This window comes from Piliocolobus tephrosceles, chromosome 6 (genome assembly GCF_002776525.5).
Source record: "Piliocolobus tephrosceles isolate RC106 chromosome 6, ASM277652v3, whole genome shotgun sequence".
Classification (NCBI taxonomy): domain Eukaryota; kingdom Metazoa; phylum Chordata; class Mammalia; order Primates; family Cercopithecidae; genus Piliocolobus; species Piliocolobus tephrosceles.
This window is the reverse complement of record NC_045439.1, coordinates 129892451-129919547: the sequence shown is the minus strand read 5'-3', so window position 1 is coordinate 129919547 and position 27097 is coordinate 129892451. Positions and strand designations below refer to the sequence as shown.

Below are 27097 nucleotides of genomic sequence, written 5' to 3'. Positions count from 1 at the left end.
CTCAGCTCACTGCAACCTCTGCCTCCTGGGTTCAAGCGATTCTCATGCCTCAGTCTCCTGAGTATCTGGGATTACAGGGTTGTGCCACTACGCCTGGCTAACTTGTACTATTAGTAGAGATGGGATTTCACCATGTTGGCCAGGCTGTTCTCGAATTCCTGGCCTCAAGTGATTCCCCAGCTTCGGCCTCCCAAAGTGCTGAGATTACAGGCATAAGCCACCACACCTGGCCTCCCTCCTTCTTCTTTCTTTTTTTTTTTTTTTTAAAAGAGAACGGAGTCTTGCTCTGTTGCCCAGGCTGGAGTGCTATGGTGCGATCTTGGGTCACTGCAACCTCTGTCTCCCAGGTTGAAGTGATTCTCCTGCCTCAACCTCCCCAGTAGCTGGGATTACAGGTGCCAGGCACCACACCTGGCGAATTTTTGTATTTTTAGTAGAGATGGGTTTTCACCATGTTGACCAGGCTGGTCTTGAACTCCTGACCTCGTGATCCACCCGCCTCTGCCTCCCAAAGTGCTGGGATTACAGGCGTGAGCCACTGGGCCCGCTGTCCTCCCATCTTAGCATTTTAAAGTGTATAGTTTAAGTACATTTACACTTCTGTCCAATCAGTATCTAGAACACTTTTAATCTTGAAAAATGGAAACTCTGTACCCATTAATAACTCTCATTCTCTCCTACCCCAGCCATGGGCAACCACTTTCTCCTGTCTCTGTGAGTCTGACTACTTTGAGTACCTATGAGCAGAATCGGCAGGATTTCTTCTTTTGTGACTGCCTTATTTCACTTAGCATAATGTCCTCAAGCTCCATCCAGCTTGTTGTATGTGAGAGGATTTCCTTCCTGTGCATGAACTAGAGTGATGCAGTGACTAACTTCTGGCCATGTGGTGGGTGGTTAGTGATGGAACCAAGAGGTAGCTGGTCTCTGAATACTAGCCCAGTCCTTTTCCTCTCTAGGAAAGTCCCCAGATCAGATAGAAAGCCTCAGTATTTCAGGAAGCTTCTGTTTTGACACCACATCCATGAAGAATCACACTGCAGGGTAGGGGAACAGATGAGTGGGATTTCTACACTGTTATCAGCTAGACTTAGAGAACTGGCTAATTGAAAAGAGTACAGGTCACTTAAGGAAACTGGAGCATTGTAGGGCAAAGTAAAATGCTTTTGAAATGAGGATGTGAACTGTAACTGGAATGATGTAATGTGTTCTACAAAACGAAGCCAGTGAGAGGACAGGGGACACAGGGCTGACTTTTATTTAGGACATTTGCCTGGTTCTGAGCAGAAAGTTGAAAGTCACGAGAGAGAGAGAGCGGAGAGAGAGAAGGAGCCTGGTTTTTGCAGGTGCCTGCTTAGCATGGGCCTTGTCCTAACTTGGCTGCACCTCACGGCACCATCTTCTGGCTGTACAGTCTACCCTTCAGAGGTTTAGGGTGCTGTCTCATGCATGGTGGGTGCTAGGTGGTAGTGAGGACAGGGTGCGGGACTAGGCAGGGGATGCCCCTCGGAAGGCCTCATGGTGAGGCGATGAGCTCTGACTCTGAGGGACTCTAGCTCCTGGTGTCCTGCTTCATCGAGAAGCCAGCCACCCATGGGAACTGTGGATAATTAGAAAGAATTAGAGGCTCTTATAAGGGTGTTTTTTGAAATATGGAGACTTAGAGAGTATTGGGCTTTGGGATATTTTAAGATCAGAAAGGCATTTGGAGTCACTGTCAGAGCAGATAAAGTTGTTTTTATGAAGATCCAGGAAAACAGTTGTTGCAAATACAGCTCTGCACCAATTCTGCGTCAGTCTGTGGCTACAGATGCTTTAAGTGGAGGGGACACTGGGGCTTGTGTTCCTTTTAGTGTTTGAATTAATTCCCGTTAAAGTTTCTGTGTCTTAATTGGTATGGCAGGATAGAAACATCCTACCCATCTTTGTAAGTTCTTTGCTGTATGTAGCACTCTGTTTTAACATTCTGAGCCTTCAGGACTGCCGTTTATGTGTCCATTTATTTTGTTTATGTGCATGATGTAGGTGGCTCTTGTGGCAGTAAAAAACAGCGTTCACATTCAAATTACACTTAGTTTTTAATTTCTGTTCTCAGAGTTACCTCTATAATGGTAATCCCTTACATTCTTATCATTGCCTTCAATTATTGAATGTGTTAGGTGGCCAGGGTTGCTGTCTTTGTGAAATGGGAATGTACATATACAATGTAAACACATTCTGATTGACACATGAAGATAAAGGGCTTAACATGAATTGTGTCTGTTTACACTTACACAGAAAATTCTACTCTAACAAACTGAAGTGTCAGTAGTGTTTGTTATCATAACATTGTCTTTTTCCTCCTTTTCTGATCTCTGATTTTTCTGTTAGGAATGAGGCCTAAAGAAACCCATGCTCTCTCTTCTCTGAGCACAAGGAGGGTATGCTCAGACCTTGAAGGGCACAGCACGGGAGGATCATGTACTAGGGAGAGTCTGTCTCCACCCCATTTTTCTTCTGCTTTGCTTTGTTTCGTGCATAGTTTCTACCGGCTTCTTGGGGTTTTTTGAGAGCGTGAATGTCAATTTGAGAAGTAACAGGTGCACAGGCTATACCTGCACCACACTGCAGATAAGGTGGATAGGGAGAGTAGTGACAGGTGGTGGGGTGGGTTATTCAATTATTTCCTAGGGCAGTGGGTTTCACAGGGTGCTGCTTAGGCCAGCAGCATCAGCATCACCTGGGTGCGTATTAGAAACATAAATTTTGGGACCTCACCTCTTGTGTTTTAACAAGTCCTTCACGTGGTCCCGATGCATGTTGAGGACTTTCAACACTGTCCTCCTACATGCAAAGTGAAGTTGACCTCCCACACACTTTTGTCTCAGTTTGCTTTCTAGCACCTGTCCCATTGCCTTTGTTGTGCTCCCTGCCACACGGGCTGCACCCCTGGGGTTCTCCCAACTGCAACCAGGCATCAGCTCCAGCCACCTCCCCGGGGTGTGCTCCTGCCTCTGCTTGGAGTACCCTGCCCCCCACCCTTCCTGGCAAGACTCTGCTCATCTTTCAGGGTCCTCTCCGCTGAGAAGTCTTCCTGACTTCCTCTAAGATTAGGGAGTCGTGGGGCCTTGTCTTTGTGTTCCCAGGGTTCTGTCCATTGCTCTGTTAAAACTTTTCTTTCATTTAATTTGCTACTTGGTAGAGGGATGGTTGCTCTGTCTTCCTTGTGCAAAATTCAGTGATACACTAATCCTCTCTTAACTTCTTAAATCATTTTGACTTTCACAGAGGGATAGTGTCTAGAGAGGGTTTTTGTTGTACTAAGTTATTGGTTCCAAAGGATTCATTTTAAGAGAAGTAAAGAACTATTATAGTATGTTGCTTACTGAGACAAAATCGGCTTCTCATATAAGCCCAAAGGTTTTGTTACGTTGGGCTTTACCATCAAAATTAAAGATGATGATTGGTTCACTAACGTGTTTTACCTTCACAGTGTGCCTGTAGACCTGTAGTAAAAGAAGGCTAATTATGTTTCCCAACGTCTTTTATTTCCAACTGTAAGCTAAGCCTATCTTTTCTTTTTTTTTTTTTGAGACGGAGTCTCAGTCTCGCCCAGGCTGGAGTGCAGTGGCCCCATCTCAACTCACTGCAAGCTCTGCCTCCCGGGTTCACGCCATTCTCTTGCCTCAGCCTTCCGAGTGCACCACGCCTGGCTAATTTTTTTCTGTATTTTTAGTAGAGACCGGGTTTCACCATGTTAGCCAGGATGGTCTCGATCTCCTGACCTCGTGATCCGCCTGCCTCAGCCTCCCAAAGTGCTGGGATTACAGGCGTGAGCCCCCGCACCCTGCCAACCTACCCCATATTTTTAAAGAAGAGTTGATCAAGTAGTTATCCATTTTAGCTAAATGGGTAACTGTTGACAGAAGGGTAATCAATGAGTTTGCTAATTCATGCCACCCTCTTTTGTTGTATATTAGTAATATTTACATTGGGGCAACAAAATAGATCAGTATTTCCGTTAATATTTACTTAATAGCAGCTATTAAAAGTTATTACTGTTTGCAGTAAGACAGAAGCACTTACCTGATTCTTATGCCAGCTTCTATAGGGTAGGTAGTGACAGCTCGTTTTGCAGGTGAGGAAGATGAGATTTAGAGGTGAGGTGTGTCTGCCTGAGGACAGGAGCTGGTAAATGGCACTCCAGGCTCATGGGAGTCACACTGTTTTTCTTTTTCTAGGACCACAAGGTTGTGTCTAAGATATAAGTTACAACTCTCATGTAGCTCTTCCAAATACTTAGATACACAGCTTTGGGGAGTTTTCTCAGCCAAATGTTTTTCATTAGCCCTTCTCATATTAACATTTAGGTCTTAGGGATTTATTTTCAAAATATGTATAGCTTGTATAAGCCATTCACCTAAGTTCTTAGAGCAGACATTCTGCCTCTTGATCTTTAGAAAATACCTAGGAGTATTTTGTTAACAGTGCTCATTTCAACTGAAAGGCTTCATTTTAAAATTTAATTTAATTTAATTTTTAATTTTTTTTTTTGAGACAAAATCTTGCTTTGGGTCTCCCAGGCTGGAGTGCAGTGGTGTGATCTTGACTCATTGCAACGTCTGCCTCCTGGGTTCAAGTGATTCTCGTGCTTCAGCCACCCAAGTAGCTGGGATTACAGGCGTGTACCACCACACCTGGCTAATTTTTGTATTTTTAGTAGAGATAGGGTTTCAAACTCTTGGCCTCAAGCAGTCTACCTGCCTTGGGCTCCCAAAGTGCAGGGACTACAGGTGTGAACCACTGCGCCTGACTTTTTAGGCTTTCTTTAAAATGGCATCTTTTGGCCAGGGTGTGGTGGTAATCCCAGCACTTCTGGAGGCTGAGGCTGGAGGATTGCCTGAGCCCAGGAATTGGAGATCAGCCTGGGCAACATCGGGAGACCCTCTGTCTGCCAAAAAATTAAAAAACAAACAAAAACAAAAACAAAATAAAACCTAGGTGTTAGGGTGTACCCCTGTGGTCCCAGCTACTTGGGAAGCTGACGTGGAAGGATTGCTTGAGCCCAGGAGGTTGAGGCTGCATTGAGCCATGATTGTGCTGCAGCACTCTAGCCTGGGTGACAGAGTGAGACCATGTCTAAAAAACAATTAAATAAAATGACATCTTTGTAGAAGTGAATTTTACCCAGGTACCAAGCCCCTGTCTGTCCCTCCCAACTCCCTTCCCTGCCTCCCAGCACCCCCATCTGTTTTGGTTCTGCTGTTGCCATTCTCTGGCTTTGGGGACTTTGCTGAAGCCCCACTGTCCCCATCTTCCAGCTGTACACACCCTTCTCTCTGCTTCCCTGCTTGTCTTATTCTTTACAGGGCTGCCTGGGATCTCATATTCCTGAAGTTTTTGGGTTTGTTTTTGGATCATGCCAATATCAGTTGTTTTGAGAAGGGAGAAAGGGTATTTTGCATTTTCCTTTTAATCATCAGTGAGTAGCCACAAAGGGTGTGTCTTTCCCTCCTGTGCTGTGTTTACTATGTACTCCCTCGGTGCATGAATTATTTCATGGCACCAGTGGAGCATGTTTTATTCTCTTTCCTGTTTGTGGCTTGCACCTCCTGAACGCTGCTATCATTCATGGTCCAGCTTGGTTTTCTTTTTCACTGTTTCTATCACAAAACATCCTGAAGACCAATGGTATCAGTCATAGGATCCAAAACAGCTGGTTCCTAGGCCCTGCCTCATGCTCTGTGGCTTGGGCTTGTCTTTTCTTCCAGAGTTAAGTGGGTAACTTCTTCCTGCTTTTTTTCTCTTCTGTAAATGGGAAGAAAAGTGTTGAGTATGGAGACTGCCCTTTCATTTGAAGGAAATTCACAGTTCCATCTCTGTAGCATCGCCTCTGTTAACTAGTGGTCAACACTGGCTGTGAAAGAGGGGCCAGATGGCAGTGAAGCAGATTTGTTCCTCCTGTCTGCAGTTTGATTGCAGTATGAAGTTCAGCTTGCTTCAGTCTATATCTTCATGTTCTTTCACTAGGTACTGAATTTTGTGATCTGTTGGAAATAACAAGTAAATAGATGCCTAACACTTTATACAGATTGAGCATCTTAATCCAAAAATCCAAAATCCAAAACGCTCCAAAAGTTTCAGCTTTTGGAGCACTGACATGACACCACAAGTGGAAAATTCCACACCTCACCTCATGTGACGGGTCACAGTCAAAACTCAGGCGCACGACCCACAGTTAATTTAGTGTCCCCAAGGGAAAAAAGACCCTCCTGGCTCCCTTCAGATGTGATGTGTCTTTTCCACACATGCTTAGATTCACTCAAACACCTCCACAAAGGGTAATAAAACGGTTCATTGTACACAAACATTGTTTCATGCACAAGATTATTAAAAATATTATATAAAATGAACTTTTAGAGAAGTGAGAAGAGAAATGAGAGGTAGGGGAGGGAGGGAGGAGTTGGGGGACAGTTGGGGAAATAGTTGAAGGTAAGGTGTTTAGGCCGAGCTCTGAGGAGGTGACGCTTGAGTAGAGACTCACATGGTGAGAGAATGGGGCAACCTCCTGAAGGAGCAGAAGCACTGTGGGCAGCAGGGTATGAGCAGAGGAGGAGTTCAGTGTGTTGGAGTTCGGCGACTCCTGTGGAGTCTTGTGGGATGGTGTTAGGACAGGGATGGACCGTGGGGAGGCTGGATCATGGGGAATATGTTGCTTTAGGCCAAGCTGGAGATGATGGTGGCTCAGATCAGAGCTAAAGTAGTGGAGACACACAGACATTGAATGAATGATGAAGTTCACTCATTCTGCATGTGTCCCATGTGATGCGTCCGCTGTACACCAAGTACTGTTCTAGGCACTGGGGATATGATAGTGAACCCACTGGAGCTGCCGTTGTGTTGGTAGTGATGAGAGAGACCATGAGAAGAAAGGCCAGAGTCATGTCCTGTAGAGAGTGGTGTGCCCTGGGAGGGAAGTGTGTGGGGTTGTCGAGGAAGAGTGTGCTGCTCAGGGAGGAATGAGGTGGGATGGCATTGTGGGAAGAGCAACCAGATTCTCATGGGCTTGGGAGCTTGAACCCTGAGGTCTATTGCTGGACTAAATATGTGAGGTGTGAGAGGAGAGAAGAATCAGGAATGACTCTTTGATTTTTAACATGAGCAACTCAGAGAATGAGAGTGCTACAGTTTAGAAGCTTGGAAGGTGGATTTTGTGGGGGAATGAATGAGTTATTAGACACCTCAGTGGATATACTCAGATGGATATATACATTAGAGCTCAGAAGAGTCTGGACCAGTGACATGAATTTGATGATCATCTAGAGTATGAGTGGCACAGGAAGCCACTTGTGTGGATGAGGTGACAGAGGAAAAGGTTGAGGATAGCAACCAACATTTAGAGGTAAGGTAGAAGGCAGAGCAGTGTGGAATCAGGGAAGCCGAGAGCTTCCCTCAGCACAGTGGCACGAAGCTTGGACACCACCTCTTGTCTGTCCTGCTTAATTCCATTCACATCTAGAGTGGACTTGCTGTGTGCACACCGCTGACCACCTGCCTCATGTGACAATTGTTCCTCATGGATCTTAGCCCCTTGCCTTTACCATGAGCCTCCTCAGAGGTCAGGGCACTGCCTGTTGGCATTTCTCATGGTGTCATACACGTTGGGTGCTTCCCAAATTAATTACATCCATCAAAAAACTTCACTCTATCTGAGAAGCTTTAATAGTGGACTTGGGGATTATTAAATCCTAAAAAAGGTTATAACAAAAAGTTTTCTTGGTGTGTGTCTGTGCCTAGAATTGAGAAAATAAGTCATCCAGTATTAAGGCCATTTTATGAAAAGCCTTTAAAATCTGCAAATGCATTGGCCCAACAATTCTACTTCTAGGGATTTATCCTAAGAAAATAGGCTTGGGTATCTGCCAAGAATGTTCACTGGAGTGTTGTTTATAATGTACAAAACAGGAGCTAATCTAAATGTCCAACAATAAGGGATTGGTTTAAAAAACAAACAAACAAACAAAAAGCCTCATGGTGTGTATTCATACTCTGGAATTACTGTCCCCTTAAAATGACGATGTAGAAGGACATGTATTGACTTAGTAGAATATTAAATGAAGGAAGGGTGTTTACAAATGTCATATTTTTGTCTGATTTCACTTACTTTCATTTATAGAGAGTGGATAATTGGCATAGTGTTAACATTGTTTATCTTGGAATGTTGAGATCATTGATGATTTTTACTGTTATTTTGTTTATTACCTCTAAATGTAATATTTATTGTTATTAATTATTATTATTATATTAATATAATAAATAATTATTATATTAATATAATATTGTTATTACCTCTAAACTCTCTGTAGGAAGCATGCTTTCTTGATCAATAAAACAAAGTTGGAATTTATGCTTCTTTTATTCATAAAAAAATCATGTTTTTAATCTTAGGTTATCCTTTATGTCTACATTAATGCAGATACTGGGAGGACACAGTCTACCCGGCTCATGTTGAATGGTAGTGGGAAGCATGGAAGCATGCGTTTTGGAGTCCCCACTTTCCAGGTCACAGTGACAGTTTTCCAGTATAGAGCAGACTGATTGCCCTGTACCCTTCAGGCAGGGTGCAGTAGTAAGTTATTGATAGTTGGCTGCTGAGCTGTTGCTCAGGCATTGGCAACTGACACTCTGCAGAAGGGACCAGGAGTGTGCAGTGGTGGAGTCGGCCTGGCCTGGGTTGCAGATTTAACTTTCACCTGTCCCTCTGTGTGCCCCTGGGCTGTAAGTTTTAGTTTGCAAGGTTGACAGGGATGGCCTCTCCCATAGTCAGTTGGTGTGTGCTGCACAGTCTGGCCCAGAATGAATGCCCGCTAACTAGTTAGCCACCTAAACTGTCAGTCTGCAACCCACAGCTCTGCCGTGAACAATTGAACCTTATTTCTTTTTCTTTTTTTTTTTTTGAGATGGAGTCTCGTTCGGTCACCCAGGCTGGAGTGCAGTGGCGCAATCTCAGCTCACTGCAAGCTCCGCCCCCCGGGTTCACGCCATTCTCCTGCCTCAGCCTCCCGAGTAGCTGGGACTACAGGTGCCCGCCACCACGCCCGGCTAATTTTTTGTATTTTTAGTAGAGATGGGGTTTCACTGCGTTAGCCAGGATGGTCTCAATCTCCTGACCTTGTGATCCGCCCGCCTCGGCCTCCCAAAGTGCTGGGATTACAGGCGTGAGCCACCACGCCCGGCCGAACCTTATTTCTTTAATAATAATACAAGATTCCTGAAAACCAACTTTATTATTGTTTGAAAAATAGTTTTAAAAATTATATCCTTTTAACTGAGACGTTTACCCTCTTGTCTCCCTTCAGTCTGTGGGCCGGGCATTGACATCCGCAACGACTATCAGCAGCTGAAGCGCCTGGAGAACTGCACGGTGATCGAGGGCTACCTTCACATCCTGCTCATCTCCAAGGCCGAGGACTACCGCAGCTACCGCTTTCCCAAGCTCACGGTCATCACCGAGTACTTGCTGTTGTTCCGAGTGGCTGGCCTAGAGAGCCTCGGAGACCTGTTCCCCAATCTCACAGTAATCCGCGGCTGGAAGCTCTTCTACAACTACGCCCTGGTCATCTTTGAGATGACCAATCTCAAGGATATTGGGCTTTACAACCTGAGGAACATTACTCGGGGAGCCATCAGGATTGAGAAAAATGCTGACCTCTGTTACCTCTCCACTGTGGACTGGTCCCTGATCCTGGATGCAGTGTCCAATAACTACATTGTGGGGAATAAGCCCCCAAAGGAATGTGGGGACCTGTGTCCAGGTACCATGGAGGAGAAGCCGATGTGCGAGAAGACCACCATCAACAATGAGTACAACTACCGCTGCTGGACCACAAACCGCTGCCAGAAAAGTAAGAATGATGCTGACTGCTGCTTTCTCTCTGCTTCTCTCTCTTCTCTCCTTCTCCTCCTTGACCTCCCTTCTCTTCTGAATGCACGAGTTCCACTGGTCAGGGTGCAGTCGTGTTGCATTTAGGACGTGGCACGCCTGCTGTGCGGAAGTGGTTCCCAGCAGGGGTCTTGGTTGGCTTTCCTTTGCATCTGGGACTCTTGGATTGCGGGACTGTGGCATGGCTGGAGGCCATCATGGCTGCTGTCAAGACTATTCAAATCACATGTTAGAAATAATCTACCACACTCCTGGGCTAGAAACTTGCTGACCTTCAGCTTTGAATTCCTGATGAGAAAAGGTGACCTGGTGTGCTTGGAAGTCCCTGAGCCTTGGCAGCTGGGGGCTGCTTATGTGTCAGCTCTTTCATCCTTTGTGCAAAGTGATATTTTTTGTTCTGCATGACTTCCTTAGTTTGAATGGACTTGGAATATGGTTAACCAAAGGGAAAGTAAAGCACTCACTCATATCCTGTGAAAGCAATCCTTGGGTCCTAGTGATGATGTTATGATGCTCAGGTGTCCTGGTTATGGCAGAGCACCTGGCCCAGGTGGGAGACCTCTGGACCCATTTCCACAAGTCCCAGGTTCAAGCTGTACTTGCAGTTAGCTGTGTAGCAGGGTGCATTTTTAAATCTCTGGGATTCTGTTTTCGTTCTTTTATACCTGTTTACTAAACAGTTGTGAAAATCTTAAGAATTCACAAGTAAAGGAAGTTTGGAAAGTGTTTACTGCTCTGGGGGTCAGATAGTGGTATTTTGAAGTTCTTGTATATTTATCTGCAATATGCTTATTTTCCCTTGAGAATAACTGAGCTCTTGCCTTCATGTGATCAATTCCTTGAGAGCCAGGCTGTTTGGTATTAAAATGTGAATCTGAGCCTTCACCTTATTGCATTCAGCAATATTTACATATATTGGCTAGGAAGCTTTTCCTCACTATTTGGAAGTCAGTGTGTTAGCTACAAATAGCTATTATTTAAGTGTTGGCCTTGCATAATAGTTAAATATGCAGGGAACCCATGTTCTCCAGTTATGAAGAGCCAAGAAACCCCAAATTGTTAGACTTGCCTAAAATACATAAAAGGTGAGACCCCACGGAGGTGAAGTGTGTAAAATAAATAAAGGCCAGACCTCAGAGGTAGCCCTTACTTCAGTTCCCCTTCAGCCAGGCCTGAGGAAGGAAAAGGATCTGTGTACCCTGATCTGCCACACACTTTTATACTCTGCAGAATTGGATCAGTGTGTATGTGAACATTGATTAGTAAGGGCAGGGGTCCCACTGGCTGCAGCCAGTACCTCGTAGAGCTCTGAGAATGCGGTCAGACCACTTTAAGGTTGGCCAGAGTTGGAGGGAGATCTTACGGTAAAGTCACTTGTGTGGTTGATTAAAACTGCCTTATCATTAAGTTACCCACTGGTTTGAGAAAACAACAAAATAATGTTTTTTAAATAACCTTGACATTTAAAACTTTTATCTGAAAAGTAAAAGGTGTTACCAAGGGAGGCAGCATGGAGTAGAAGAGAGATGTTGAACGTAGTGATGAGGGCCAGGAATGACCTTGGATGAGCCAGTCCCTCTGGGCTGTAGTTGGGCTTTTATAGACGATTTCTAGGGCAGTCGGTACATCCCTTAGCGGTGATCATATATGGGCATGAGGATGTTTTGAAAACTCATAAGCTCTTTACAGAAGGGACGTGCCGTATGAAACGTCATTAAGTGGGGAGTTGTTCAGGAACTAGGTAGGTAGTTACTTTGGTCTTGCCATGGGTTTTCGGCTGTTTCTGATCAGCTACTTATTGAAGACCCCTGGGATAGGGGTGAGGCCTGCATTCTGGATCCAAGTCTAAGAGGGGCAACTAGAAATTAGCAAGTTATTTAAATTGCCTGGGCTTCGGTTTCTTCATATGTGGAATGGGGTAAGGCCTGCCTTCCTCATAGGGCTGTTGGAAGATGAAAAGGAGAAAGGAGAAGCACCGTGGAAAGGTAATGATGGTTAGAAGTTGGGCTCTGAGCCTTGATAACACCTGTTGGTTGGTCACCTGCTTCCCCAAAGGCCATGTCCTGCAGCCTTCTTGACCATCCCAGCCCTGCTGATGTTCGTTGTGATTTCACGATGGAGTACTTACATAAAATTCATAACTGCTTTCAGGGAAATTTACTTCCCTTCCCCTTGTCCTGAAAACTCAGGCATGGACATATTTCTTGGAGATTTTCTAGTTGAATCAGAACTTTCTCTTGGTTTGCATAGATTCCATTTAGATCTGCATTGTCCAGTGTGGTAGCGGCTTATTGAGTAAGCCACATGGCTTATTGAGTACTTGAACTGTGGCTTGTCCAAATTGGGACTGCTTTAGGTGTAAAATATACACTAGATTTCCAAGACATATAGGAAAAACCCTGTACACCATTTTATTAATAATTTCTATGTTGATTACGTGTTGAAATATAACATTTTGGATATATTAGATTAAGTAAAATGTGTTCTTAAAATAAATTTCACCTGCCTATTTCTTTTTAATTCTTTTTTTTTTTTTTTTTTGAGATGGAATTTTGTTCTTGTCTTCTGGGCTGGGGTGCAATGGTGCGATCTCAGCTCACTGCAACCTCTGCCTCCTGGGTTCAAGCGATTCTCCTGCCTCAGCCTCCTGAGTAGCTGGAATTACAAGCATGTACCACCATACCCGTCTAATTTTTGTATTTTTGCTAGAGACAGGGTTTCACCACCATGTTGGCCAGGCTGGTCTCAAACTCCTGACCTCAGATGATCCGCCTGCCTCAACCTCCCAAAGTACTGGGTTTACAGGCGTGAGCCACCATGCCCGACTCTCTTAAATTCTTAATGTGGCTACTTGAAAATTTGAAATTACAGATGTGACTTGCATTCTGTGTTGGTAAGCTGCTTTAGAGCATTTCTTTTAACACTAGGAGTTCTTCCCCTCATCATCTTTTTGGCTGAGTGGTCACTGCAGTGCTGACAGCCTGCACCTCTCCAGCCAGAACCCTTAGGAGTCATTTGGGGAGCTCCGTGTAGGGCATTGAGAGTCCAGGCAGAATGGCTACCTTGAGTTCAACATAAGTGTTAAGATGGCCATTCGAAAAGATTAAGCACAGAAGAATCCCATTCAGTTAATATTCCGTTGGTTGGCTGTAGAACTAAGGAGAACATCTGGAGAAACATGTCAAGGGTGTGTGTGAAATCGTTGAGCCTACTCGATTTTGTCATGCTGATGCACAGTTTTCATTTGGCACCGTCCTTTAAACTCCTTCTGTGCCATGACTCTGCAGTGCCTGGCAGCGTAGTATAGACTCTACTGCCACTATAGACGTGATCCCTCTGTGGTTTCTCTGCACACTTCTGTATTTCTCAGTTCTTTTTGGATTTGGGAGTGGATTTTATACATTTTTGAGTCATTCTTAAAGAGCAATTGACCCTTAAAGAACTGTGTACAGCGCTTTCCTTTCAGTAAGAACATAGTTGTGTGGCACCCCCTGACATGTGGTGTGGTTGATTCCTCTTCCCTTGTCTTCTGACACCACCCTCTTATGGGTCTCTTCCTGCACCCGCAGCTGCTGCTTCTCTGTCTCCCTTCCCTCAGTCTGGCTTTTAATGGTGGTCTCCTGACATAGTCCATTCAGGCTGCTGTAACAAAATCCCATACCCTGAGTGGCTTACACACAACAGAAATACTGCTCACAGTTCTGAGAGACTGGAAGTCCAAGTTCAAGGTGCTTACCAGATTAACTGTCTGGGGAGGGCCCACGCTCTGGTTCACAGACAGCACCTTTTCACTGTCTTCACATGTTGGAAGGGGTGAGGGTTTTTTTTTTCTGGCCTCTTTTTTAAAGGGCACTAATCCTATTTGTGAGGGCTCCACCCTCATGACCTAATCACCTCCCAGAGCCATCACACTGGGTATTAGGTTTCAACATAAGAATTTTGAGGGGATGTAAACATTCAGATCATAGCATGGCTGGAGTTCTATCCTGGGCTCTCTTTTCACTTTCCTTGTTCTCATCTCATCCACTGGTAACTTCATTGCCTGTTTCCACCTAAACTTCCAAATATCTCCAGCCCAGAACCCTTTTGAGCTCAGGACCTGTCATTCATATCAGACCACCATGAGCATTTCATTACAGTGTCTGATGGTCTTCCCTGTTTCCTCACTTTTGCCTTTTTTTTTTTCTTTTCTGTTCCCTCTTCAGTGGGCCACACTCTTGTTCCCCTGATTCTTATGTCAGGAATGTGAGTGTCCTTTGGACACTTCCTTCTCCAGTTGCACACCAGGCCCTTTCCCTCCCAAATGGAATGGAAATGCTGCTTCAGCTGCCCTCCTCTGCTCCTCCCCCTTACAGCATTGACATAGCTTCTCTCTGCTTTGTGCCCTGTTGCTCCACCAAGCACTGGGGAGCTTTCCAGTATGCACTTTTTTTTTTTTTGAAGAAAGAGTCTCGCTCTGTCACCCAGGCTGGAATGCAGTGGTGCGATCTTGGCTCATTGCAACCTTCGGCTCCCAGGTTCAAGTGATTCTACTGCCTTAGCCTCCTGAGTAGCTGGGATTACCGCCCCACCACACCCAGCTAATTTTTGTATTTTTAGTAGAGACAGTGTTTCACCATGTTGAACAGGCTGGTCTCGAACTCCTGACCTCAGGCGATTCACCTGTCTTGGCCTCCCAATGTGCTGGGATTACAGGCATGAGCCACTGCGCCCAGCCATCCAGTGTGCACTTTGGACTGATGTGCTTCCCTACCTGAAATCCTGTAGCAAGTCCCTATAGGATAGGCATGTGGTACAGCGTGAAGCTCCTGAGTGGTCAACAGCTACCCCACGACAACATGCCACACTCCATGTGCCACTCCCTCCAGCCTGCTTGACGAGTCCTTGGCCGTCGTGGTGCTCTCCCGTGCTGACCAGCCGGCTTGGCTCAGCTAGCCGAACTCTAGCCTTGCCTTTTCCTCTCGAGGATATAAGGGCTCTGCAGATTTCAGGAGGCCTGTCTCCCAACACCTGACGGGACACTTTTTGCCCCACTGTAAATTCTGGGTGTATCCTCCAGTGTATGCTGTCACCCCAAAGGCAAGCACTACATCTGCTTGGTGAAGGGTTTATTGTTAGGAAGATACATTTTCCCCTTGAGAGAGAGTAGCATATTGTGGCCGTCTTCAGTGAGCCAGTTGTGCCAGGATTATGAAATGCAGATGTTTACCGTGTCATTGTTGCTGTCATTGCTGCTGAAGAGTACTGACCAAAACCATCTGCAACTCTTAGTTGAAAGAGAGGACCACTATGGTGGGTGGCTCTTTCCTTTCCTGCCATTGTCGGGATGGTTACAGGTCAAAGATGATGGAGAAGTATGGAAATCATCTGAAAGGTTGAAGCTTGGCGCATGAAGCCATTCATGACTTTGTAAGGCAGTTATGCTGAAGGCCAGTTCTGCGCTGGGAGGGACAGAGGTGAATCCTCCTGAGTGCCTGTGGTTTTATTTCCCGGTGCATTTGCCTAAGTGCCTGTTATTTGCTTGCCATGGAGGTTTTCTGGTATTTCATTTCAGGTGCAGATGCCTACCTTCCCACAAAAAAACCCCAACAAAACCTAAGACCTTACTGCAACCAAGTCTCCCAGTACTTTTTAACCCGTTGGGGTGAACAGCCTGTGGTCTACTCAGATCACCCTGAGTGAGTGTGAGAAGGCCTGGGCTTTGCCAGGAAATCCAGGAAGGCAGGGTCGGGCTTTGTTGGAACCCGGCTTAGCTGTTGGGGCAGCCTCATTTCAATTAAAAGGACATTGACTGGGAGCAGCAGTCCTGGAGTTTGTTGCATTTCCTGTTGCCCTCAAAATGAGAAACCAGGAAAATAGCAGATTGGAGCCTTTGAGAAGGCAGTAAATGGCTGTTTTTATTGACAAAAGGAAAACATTTTACTGCCATCTCACTGATGGCATCTCACTGACTTAAAATGAAGGCAAGTTGTAGTTTAAAAAAATAAAAGTGTACTTTTTTCCCCCCTACACGTTCTTATAGTCTTGTTTATCAGCCACTGCGCATAAGGGCAGTGTTGTCTTGTGGAGTAGAGGCGCTCTCCTTCCCTCATTTTCCTATGTAGGTTGGTATGGCTGACCTGCTAGATCAAGGTGGAGGACCTGTTTAAGAATGTGTAAATTTAAGGCTGGGAGCAGTGGCTCACACCTGTAATCCTAGCCTTTTGGGAGGCTGAGGCAGGAGGATCGCTTGAGTTCAGGAGTTCAAGACTGGCCTGGGCAACATGGTGAGACCTTGTTCATATAAAAAAATTTAAATAATTAGCTGGTTGTGGAGGCGTGTGCCTGTAGTCCCAGCATTTTGGGAGGCTGAGATGGGAGGATCGCCTGAGCCTGGGGAGATGGCGGTTGCAGTAAGCTGTGGTTGTGCCACTGCACTTCAGCCTAGGTGACAGAATGAAATCCTGTCTAGAAAAAAAAAAAGAAAGAATTTGTAACTTTAAGTTTTATGGCTAGCTTTTTAAGAAAGGAAAATAATAAAAAAATGTATAAGTCACCTGCTGGATGGGGGGAAGAGAGACACATTGTATTGTCTTTGTAGTGAAACTTCACTCATGTGATGTGTAGTATTTCATCTTAACTTTTTTTTTGAACTTAAGCTACTTGTGAAGAGCTGAGATGTTTCTGTTAAGCGCTGTGTGGTCTGTGCCAGTCTCCTGCAGGCTGTTATTCCCCAGACTGCTAAGACGATCATGACACAGGCCTGCATTTTCAGGTGGACCCTTGAGAGGGGCTTGTGGACCCTGCAGGAGAAGGCAGCCAGGAGAGGGGTATCTGGCTTTGTGTTGTTGGTAGGAACTTGTCTCGGTTGTCCTGGAAGGCCTCTGCTCTGGTCAGCTGCTCCCAGTGTGGGGGTGATCTTTATTTAGAAGGGGGTCACATGCCCCCAGGCCTCATTGCAATGCCTTTTTTAGTCAGGCGTGGAGCTCACATTCTGTTCTGCCTGTTTGCCGACCCCTGTTGCCAAAATGGTGAAGCAGTTTGTGTGCAGGTTCCCTGGGACCTGGCTTAGCCCACCTCCTTTCTTGGGGCGTGTGCCTTGTGCCTCAAAGACTTTGCTTTTGGCTAATTGTCATGTAATGATGGTGTCACTATCCTGGGCCCCCTTCAGAAGTTTTTAATAGGGATCTCATCTAAGAGACCAAAAGCTTTCAGAATGACTCTCTTAGAGTGATTTTTGCAATGCCAGGTATTTGGAAAATATCTGGAGCCCCTTCAGCTCTCACCAGTTAAACCTATTTGTACAATCGTTCTGGTTTCTTCCTGTGCTTGAAAAGCCTCTTTGTTGTGTTAATACCTCTGTCTTGCTTTCCTCATGTGTATGCCAGTGTGACATTCTCGGCAGAGTGGGGATGACGTGGAGCGTGTGGGCCCGTGGTTAATCTTGTCCTGAATTGCCTTGCTCAACTTGCGTGTATAGGGTGGTTCAAAAGTTAAGTTTGGCTGGTGGTGAAGTTGGAAGCATCACTTAGAAACACGCCTCCTTTGGGCATATGGTGTGAATCAGGGACTCTGGCTATAAAAGGTGGGGTCTCTGAGCACCATTCTAGTTGCAGCGTTCCCCTGACTTGGAGGTAGCAAGAGACAGCCAAGGTGTTCGTTCCAGGGAGGCTGGTGGGTGGGAGATGGGATTTTTCTGTCTGTGGCACAGGCAGTATTAAGTAGAGCAGGCTGGTTAAATCACATTTTAAGTAAAAAGCAAAGTGCACAGATGATCGGCAGAACTTCTGGGGGATAAGAAGCTGCTTTCCTTGAAGAAGTTCGCCTCCAAACCAGCGCCCATGGCTCAGCAGCCAGCATGGCAGCCCCAGGGGTGCATGGGACTTGGGCATATGAGGCTGGTGACAGGGACAGCTGAGTCCAGCAGTGCCATTCCCAGGGATGGTTGCCATGTCATCTGTCTGCCCTGTCCTTCCATTTCCTTTCTTTGAACTCAGGGGGCTTGCATCGGACTACCTGTGCCATTTCCTCAAACTCTAAAATTGAGTAAGTTACCGAGGGGTTTTCGTGGTCTGCGCTGAGAAGATTTCTTGCTTCCTGATCTGCCTGTGTGTTCGTGTTGCTTGCTATCTCTCTCTTTCTCTCTCTCTCTCTCCTCTTTCATCCTAGTATATACAGGCAAGGTATGCAGCATTTAAAATGTTCATAACTCATCAAATGGCACACTGATCATCATGTATAAGTTGGGAATCAGGGTTTAAGAAATTTAGAGATCATTTATATGGAAGAAGGAACCCCAAGTAGAAACCCAAAATCTAGACCATTCTGGGTTCTAGTTTATACCTGCCACTGGCTAACATATGGCTTTAAGCTGGATGTTATAATGAGAGCTGGAGTTTCGTCTGGTTGCACACAGCGTTGCTTTTCTGTCTTTGGAAAAATAGCTCACTGCAGAGCCCTGGTAACCGTTTGAACTGCATTGCGGGAGTAGGCAGAAGAACAGAACAGTCCTTGGAGCTTGGTAGGAGGTGTGAGGGCTTATGGGGGGACAGTTAGTTGTCTTTTCAAGTCAAGGAGGAATAAGGGCTCTGGGGCCAGTGGAAAGAGTGAGTCTTAGACAGGGAAGGGTGACCATCCAGGTTAGATCACTTCTTCTGCAGGGTCAGCTTGGTGGCTGTTTTTAGGTTTTCAGGGTATCATGGGGCTGGCCAGGCCCTCACCCTCGATATCCCTGAGCATCTGTTTCTCACAATATTGTGGAGTCCGTAGGGGTAGAAGCTACCATCCTGTGCCTGCCCTCATCCTCAGTGCAACTGGTCTTCAGGATGTTTAGGTGGCCCCACACGTGGATGTACAGCTTTCCCCTGTTTGTTTTCCCCATGGCATATTAACAGTGAGATCTGCAAGAATGCATAATTTTGTACAGAATGGGATGTATTTCTTTTAAACCATGTGCCTGAGTGGACAAGTGGTATCAGATGCAAAGGTTTAAGAACCGTCGATGCATCGAGATAGTGCCATCTGTTTGCCTCAGGTATTTGGTGCTAGGACAAAGCTGCCAGGCCTCACCTTCCTTCAGTGAGACAGGAATAGGACAGTATTTGGAAAGCATCTAATGGGTTTCCAAGCACATAGTAGGTTTTTGGTAAATGGTGGCAGCTGCTGCTATTTTTTTTTTTAATTGAACTATCTAAGAGTTGCATTCTGAGACCATCTAAAATTCTGAGTCTTAAGCTGGATTAAGTATGTATGTTCACTACCATATCTTAAATGGTCCTTCTGTATTGCTTTTCTAAATTGTAGAATTTCAATTATCATAAATAGCAGGCCATACTGTAGGTGTAGTTCTTGCTAATTTGATTTGTACTGTTCAAATTCTTGTGTCTGTCCAGATAAACTGTATCTTTAAAGAACATTCAATGAGGTACATATGTCTATATCGGGGTGCCAGTGGAGTCCCACTAGGTATATGTAAACTCTATTTATTTGATTCTCAAACTGAATTTATTCTGTTTGCAAGTTTGGTATTTAGGAGCATTTCAGAAATATCCACAGATTCTTGTATGATACTGACATTAAATACTATCTCTTTGAAATGCCTCTCTCTGTGTCCATCGAGAACATTAAAGTGGTTAGAGTGGGCACAGTTATTGGTAAAGATAACAAAGATGTGCATTTTTATGACAACTTTAGGTCTCATATAGGTAGCCAACCATCTGCTCCAGGATGAAGCATGTGCCTGTTTATTCTCTTCTTTGGTAGCGCTAGCAGTATATGTGTGCGCATGCACGTGTGTGTGTGCTTGTGTATGTGCATACCACTTTATTCTCCCACCCAGCCTCTTCTCCTGTTTTGTTTAGTTTCATTTTCCTCCTCTCACCCCCATTGCAGGAAACAAACACTGGCTCTCTGTCCTCCCTTAGATCTTCCTTCCGTTCAAGGGGATCAGGTGGGTGGGAAAATGTTGTGCAGGAATGCCAGGCCTCTGCCCGAAGCCGGGCTTCTGTTTCATCTCATTATTGAACAGAAGTCGCTTTTTGTTTCTTTGCCTTGGTCACAAACAAGCACCCAGTCCTCTCTTCTTTCTTCCTGCCATTTTTCACAGAATCCATGTGGGATGGGAACAGAGGCAGCGTATTTAGGGACTGTCAGTTGCTTGATACCCATGGCCTTGTTTAGTGAAGCTGTACCCACTGCCCCAATGTGGAGCTCCATCTAATTTGTTTTTGCAAGTCCTAATGAAGGGACCTGGATGAAGTTAGTGAGGTTGCTCTTCCTGGGGTTTATGCAGGGTGGCCCGTGGAGCTTAGCCACCCTTCATGCAGAAGGTGGGGCTGAGGGCAGCCAGTGTGACTGAGGCTGGCTGGCCCACCCTGAGCTGCTTATGCCCATGGGGCCCCTGGGGAGGAGGGCCCAGCTGCAGTGCGCATACATCTGCCCTTGGCAGCAGATCTGTGAACCCAGGCTGCCATTCTGGATTTCCAGATAGATGCAAAGTGCTTGGATGGGTTTTAGCAGCTGCTGAGACCAGGAGTTGGGCTTAGTAGTAAAAAGGGGGAACAAAATAAAAGAAGATCAGGAGGCAAAGAGCCTACAGTACAAAAAAAGAAAGACGAAGGTTGATATTATTAGAAATACTTCCTGGGCAGCCTTAGTGTTTGGATTAGGATCCCCCCCCTACCTCCCAGAGGTATTAGTTGTAATACAGAGACAAATGGAAACTAGTCATATCCTTAGGTCCTAGAAAAGACCAGCTTTGTTCCTGGGGTGGTAACCTAGTACAACGTTTCCGTTCCTATTTCTTGACCTCTGAATGGCCCCTTCTGCTTTGCTAAGTGGATGATATTATTAGTTGCTTAGACTATTCTTCAGATAGAATGTAGGGATATATTTTTGTTCTCTTCCTCAGTGAACTTGAAATGATTGGATTATTTTGTAATACGTCGATACTACTTTTAGAAGCTTTTGAATAACTGTGTCAAAGAAGCTTTAGAACAGGTTTTAAGCAAGGTTGCAGAGAATGTACTGAGTGTGTTTTTCCACTCACAAGGAAAGACAGCAGCTGAATGCAGAAGTGTGTATCTGGTTTTAACTCTTTATCACTTCAGGGACTGTCCAGGCGGCACCATCCATTGGATCTCCTGCCCCTCCTCTTCCAACCCCCGCCTCATCCCTGTCCATTCTTTTGTTGCTTATGAATGGAATTCTGAGAATGTATAATTTTCTCAGAAGAATACTTCTTTAGCTCAATAAATATTTCTTGTTTGCTGAGAGGAAAAAAAAATGCTCCTTGGAAAAGTCATTGGATGCCAGAGGTGGGTGATTAGGAGGGATGAACTTCTAGGTGTGCCTAGCAAAGCCGTTTCTATTGATAGGCAATTAATAAAACAGCCAAACTTGACCTAACAGACTGCCATTTTGAGAGGAATTTGTTTTGCAGGATTAATTGGCTTCGAGGTATATTGGTGGCTGTGCAGTGATGACGGCTGTCGTGCCTCCTGTGTCTTCTGCCCATTGTGATGCAGGGCAAGTGCTTAGGCCTCAGACACAGGCTCCTTGAACTTCACATTCAATGCTTTAGGGTGGGGGGACTTGAGACCCTTGACTTGACTCCCACTGGAGTCCCACTGGAAAGTTTCTGTTGCTTATTTGGGTAACTCCAACTCTATCTTGTTGGGCAGTAGTGTTATCCTAATTCTTGGAAATACTCAGAGTGTAGAATAAAGAGCTGATGAAAATGTGTAAGAAGGGAGTAAGTGGTTATTAGAGAGAAATGGTGACTGGGATGATGCTCTGACCCCTTCAGGAAAAAATAAAAGGTGAATGGTTTATTATGAACTAGTTCAGATTCTGTTTTTGGAAACGAGCTTGGTTATACATAGTGCATTTGAAAAGCGTGAAGCATAGACTTTCAGATGCCAGTTCAGCCTCCTGTAACTCCAGTCGCAAAATCCCTCTAGTGTATCTAAATAAATGCAGACTCATCAGTGCCTTACCATTATGAAGCTAGGCTGGAGAGGCAGGTGGCCTGGATAATCAAATGGCAAGAAGTATAGGGAGCAGCCCAGCGTCATGATCTGGGGGAATTTGCATGAAAATTGTGTACACTTAAGCACCATTGTTTATTGCAGAAAGCACGATCTGGCCTCTTCTACTGAATTTCCTTCCAGCTCTAAGATTCAGTGTTGAAGACAAGGTTGTTGGGGACCTCAGATAGATATGTTGGCCCTGGCTTTCAGTAAACACTACTAGAGACTGAAGACATGTTCTAGACTTGGAATTGTATGAAGCAGTCGAACTTTTTAGGATGGGTCCTACCCTTAGGGACTGCCTACAAGACTAGATGTAGAAGAGGAGGCTGTGGACATCAAAAGGTGGCTGCAATTCTAGAGTTCCAGAGAGCTTACTGACGGTAACAGATGTAGGACAGGAGACTGGCGAAGCACCTCAGTGGTAGGGCAGAAAGAAGGAAAGTGGTTAGGGAAGGAGTTGAGGGCAGGAAATTCAGGTAGGATTGATGTTAAGTCTTACATCTTTGAAGTGACTTTCTCTGGTCTGGCTTTTGCTGTTACCAAAGTGAATTATTCATAAGTGCATATGAGAAACACTGATGTAACTCGATTATGTGGAATGAATTTAAATTCATTTAAGTCATTCTTTTAAACTAAAGTAAGCTTTCCCTCATCCAGAATCTGAGCAGCCCGATAGCCAAGCAAGAGTTTCCTTCTGCCATGGCCAGTGATTGATGTCTTCTTCTATGATGCTACTGAAATGCTGGGGACTCTGAAGCGCTATTGGAATGATCAAAGCAAAATTAAAATACTTTCTCAGTGGTTTGGGAGTTGGGTGCGTTCTGCTGTGTTTTTCGGTTTTCAGCATCTGGGTTTGGTGTGCATGCATGGTGAGCTCCAGCTGGAGCAGACACGTTACCTGCTGAGGCCACGCTCTTCATGGTTTCTCCTTAACCGTCACCCACTTGATCTTCCATGAAGCCTCCCAAATCTCCCTTACTGAGGACTTTTGCTTCCAAGTTGCTTTTGTGCTCATCCATTGCTGGGTTATTTGGTCAGTGATGATGGTTTCTCTGTACTTTTTATCAGTAGGTTCAGAGGACCCTGTTTACTCCTCATTTATCTCTTTCCTCAAACAGTTGAGAAACCACTTGTGGATTAGGACTCACGCTTTGTTTATAATGTTTGATTCTCCAATCTCGCAGCTAGTGGGAGTCCCATGGCGGAGATACTTTGTAAAAATCCATCTCCCATGTGGGCTTAACCCCACTTAGTGTCTGAGTGGTTTGGTCCTCAGAGTTCTCTTGGGGGAGGAGCGGGAGGAGGAAAGGGAGGAGGAGGAGGCGGTGGTGGCAATGGCAGTGGCAGCAGTGGTGGCATCTTGGACCAGAGTGAGAGATCTTGGACCAGAGACAAGAGAGGTCTTCTCTCAGGATAGTGCACCATGAGAGGGAGCATTGTTTACATTTTGTGCCCTGGACACCAATCTTGCCTTGCTCTAGTGCTGGCCCTGAGAGGTGCAGGAATTTTATAAAGAGATTTATAAAACCTTTTTGGATTACCAAATTGGTCCCTGGTTCTAGCTGGAATGAATAAACCAACTAAATAACAGTAGAGTTTGAGAGTAAGTGTGTGCTCTAGAGAATGTGTGCACATGTATGGTCTGGGTGAGTTCTTCACTTTGCTGACTTGTGAATTATTTGGGGTCCTGTGCTCCTCCCTACCATTCTTATTCATGTCAGTCCACCATCATTAAGGAAGTGAAAGTTTAACACTTTGTATACGTATCACTTCCATAAAGAGGGAGACTGGTGAAGAGGTTTGAGTTATAAGTCACACCTAGGTTAGGTTTGGATGTGTCTTTGCAGGTTTCCTTGGCCAGTTTCCATCGGGTCCCTCAGCTACACAATTAACGTACCACTGTTTTGTGCAAGTCTCATGATAGGCGGTATGAGATGACACAAACTAGGATTCTGTTGTGAGATAAGATAAAAACACTTGACACTAAAAAAAGAGAGAGACAGCTTATGCTGTGTGACGAGACACTCTGTGACTTTTGCCAGAAGAGAAATAGAGGCAACAAGTGCTAGGAGCTCAGAGGAGAGTGAGTTCCACATTTGAAACTTTGCATGGAAAGAATATTTGGGTCTGGTGAAATCGAGGCCTTTCATGAGGAATGTCCACACTTGCTCAGTACTGTTTGCCGAGCACTGTATACATGGCCCTTGACTCGTTGAATGAGTCATACTGCAAAACTTTGCCAGGCATTTGGAATGTGAAGTATATTATTTTGTAAAGATGAGGTCTGAATGGGTGGTTTAGGTCCTAGGCCAGTGTCCCTCTGTCCCCCACCCCCATATGTACCCTCAAGCCAGTTTGGCTTAGACATTATTTATCTCTGACTATTGTGTACAGCCTTAGTTCCATGGGGAGGAAAAGGCTTGATGAACTCTATCCTGGAAGGTTGGTGGCTCTGTTTTCTGATGGATGAGGTAGGAGTGGTGGGAAGCTGGTAGTTTCTACTTTTTGCCTATTTAAAAAGCCCCCTCTGAGGCCTTAGCACTTACCAGATGTTCAGGATTGGGGAAACAAAGGAGCTGCCTTTGCAGAGGTCTGTGGGCATGCAGTGGGCGAGAGAGCAGGCACTGAGTGCCCCGAGCTTCCTGTCTGTGTGGGCAGGAGGATTCTAAGTGGAATCAGGAGCATCTCCGCTTGGTGCTGGAGGAGGTGTGGAGTTGAAGGTGGGATTCTTCCTCTTGAAGGACTTGAATGAGTTTCTGTGTGGCTGAACAGAAACTGGTTCATCACTCATGTCATGATTTTTGTGAAGCGAGGACTTGGAGTACGTCTAGGTTTTAGGTTCCCTGCTGTAACCCATGGCCACCGAGAGAGAGTTTTATGATAAACGGTCAGCAAAGTATCTGACAACATCTCACACTAGAATGGGCTTCATACATGTTTAGTTCCCTCTCTTTTTATTCCACGCCCCCACCAACCCCAACTTTAAATCAGAAACGTGAGGGTGCTGATTGAAACTTTTTATAACTTTTCTTATTGAGAATTGTTCTTTAGAGTTGTCTCCAAAAACAAAGGAATTCCAGACGTTCTCCTTCTCTTGTTTCTTCCAACCTCCAGTCAAAGAAAAACTCCGCATATGATCTTTGGCCCGGAGAAATATTAAATCTATGTTAAGTATGCAGACATGAATGGGCAAATGAAGGATTTGTGGCAAAGAAGATCTGCTGAAACAAATAAGTAATGTAAATGGGCAGAGGGAAATATTAAATTGATTGCATCTTTCAGCTCCTGGTACTTAACGCAAGGATAAAGTAGTGGGAAAAGGTTGTCATTTGAAGTTAATGGAAAGATGAGGGAGTTTTGAAGCTAGCTGGGATTTTTCTGCCTGTTAATAGAGTGACTTGGATTACAGACTATAAAAATAAAGAGTAGGGCAGTTCCGTTTAGTATGGATCATGATACCGATTGCTCTCTGAGCAACCTCTGTACTAAGGGAGGAGAAGCTAACATTCCCAGGCCTGGAAGATACTAGATACCAGCTCATTAAACTCTTGTCAGAAGCCTTCATTAGCATCATGGGAATATTTGCTATATCTATATTATGAAGCCATTTAGATTTTTTAAAAAATGTATGTTCTTAACCTTTTTTGTTTATTAAGTGGGGCAATAGATTAGGACTGAAAGGATTTGATTTTCTCATTCTACATAGTATGCCTAGAAGCCAGAAGGTTTTCCAGAATTTGTATTATAGTAGTGAGGGCAAATTTAATTAGCAGATAGGAAAATCTTTGGAGCAGTTTAGGCCAATCCACTTAATTATATCAGCAATTAATATTTTGAGAAAATAGAAAGAAACAAATTTACATTTCTTCTAGGACTTTGTTTTGTTATCCTTTAAGGTTATTGTAAATGAGGAGACTTTTGAACTCACAGACTAAATCTAACTACTGCAGATAATCATTAACTTTTTCTATTGTGTGCCACCCTTCCCGTCCAGATTATTCCATTAGTATCACTTATGAACCAAGAACCTGTGAGCTTGCAAGATGCATTTTTAAGAAGGCTCAACTTTTTGACTTGTGTTAAAGAAAGTTTAGTCCCAGAAATGAGTTTCATGGAGGGGAGAGGTTGTCTCTCTGGGTGGGTAATATAGGGGCCACTAGGGGCTCACTGTGGCTTTCTGGCACTGACAGTTATGAAGCAGGGGTTACTAGAGTGGGAGAAAGCAGCCAGTTCTCCAGTAGCCCCAGTGAGAGCTCTCATGGATCCGCCTATTTTCACTGGGGTAGGAGCCATCACCATCAGCCTTTCTGTGGCCCACAGGGCCATTTTCTGATTAAGCTGAGACCTCTGTAATAGACACTTTGTCATTTTTTCTTGTATCTAAAAGTTTGCTTGACTGCAGTGGGTCTCCAGCTCAGAGCAGATCTGGCTAGAGAAAACAGGAGGTGATGACTGGAGCACTTTGCCCTTATAGAACATGCTCTGGTGTAAAAAGCGAGAGGATTTTCCTTGCAGTTACTGAAGGTACCTTGTGTACACAGAAAGAAGACAGAGGGAGTCCCAGATGCCTCCTTATCCCTCATAGCCGAATCCTTTAGACCTGTGCAGTGTCCGTGGATTTGGTTATTCAGTGATGTGCTGCCATTAAAATAAAGGCATCGGCCCTGGAATAGAGAAGTTCAGTGAGAACCTCTGTACTCCAGGAGCATTTTCTAGGAAATAACTTCACCTGCCCTGTGTAATTCTCTGGAAGAATCACAGGGAGTTGGAAGGAAACTAAGACTTGGAAAAGGATTGGAGAGGTTAGCCCAGACCACACCAGGGCTCTGAAGGCCAAGCTGGGGTTAGAACCTGGGACACCCTCCAGCCCACTGTCTCCTGTTCCCTGGCAATTTACTGCCCCACTCCTCTTTCCACTCTCAGGGGCTCTGGATCTAATGAGGGAATTAATGCAGTTTGCTGCACTAATACATTGCAAATGGTGCCAGCCTTAAGATATTTTGGTGGTGGAATCAGAGCTACGGCATCTTATTAGGTCAGAATCTGTATCTCCTTTTCCAAGATTTTTACATGATTTAGTGTTTTCTGAATTGGGGTGAGGGAGGGAGAAAAAAAAAAAACCCATGTCTAAATCCTAGCATTTCATCCAATGTTGATGAAAGGG

General features: G+C 44.9%; 1 protein-coding gene across 2 annotated transcripts in view; it reads left to right on the top strand.

Moving 5' to 3' along the window:
• Positions 1–27097, top strand: part of IGF1R (insulin like growth factor 1 receptor) — a 316842-nt gene that overhangs the window by 49184 nt on the left and 240561 nt on the right. For both annotated transcript variants that reach the window (XM_023220870.1, XM_023220871.1), the window contains exon 2: positions 9339–9884. In XM_023220870.1, the coding sequence (XP_023076638.1) occupies positions 9339–9884 (546 nt within the window). The remainder of the gene's footprint in view (positions 1–9338; positions 9885–27097) is intronic.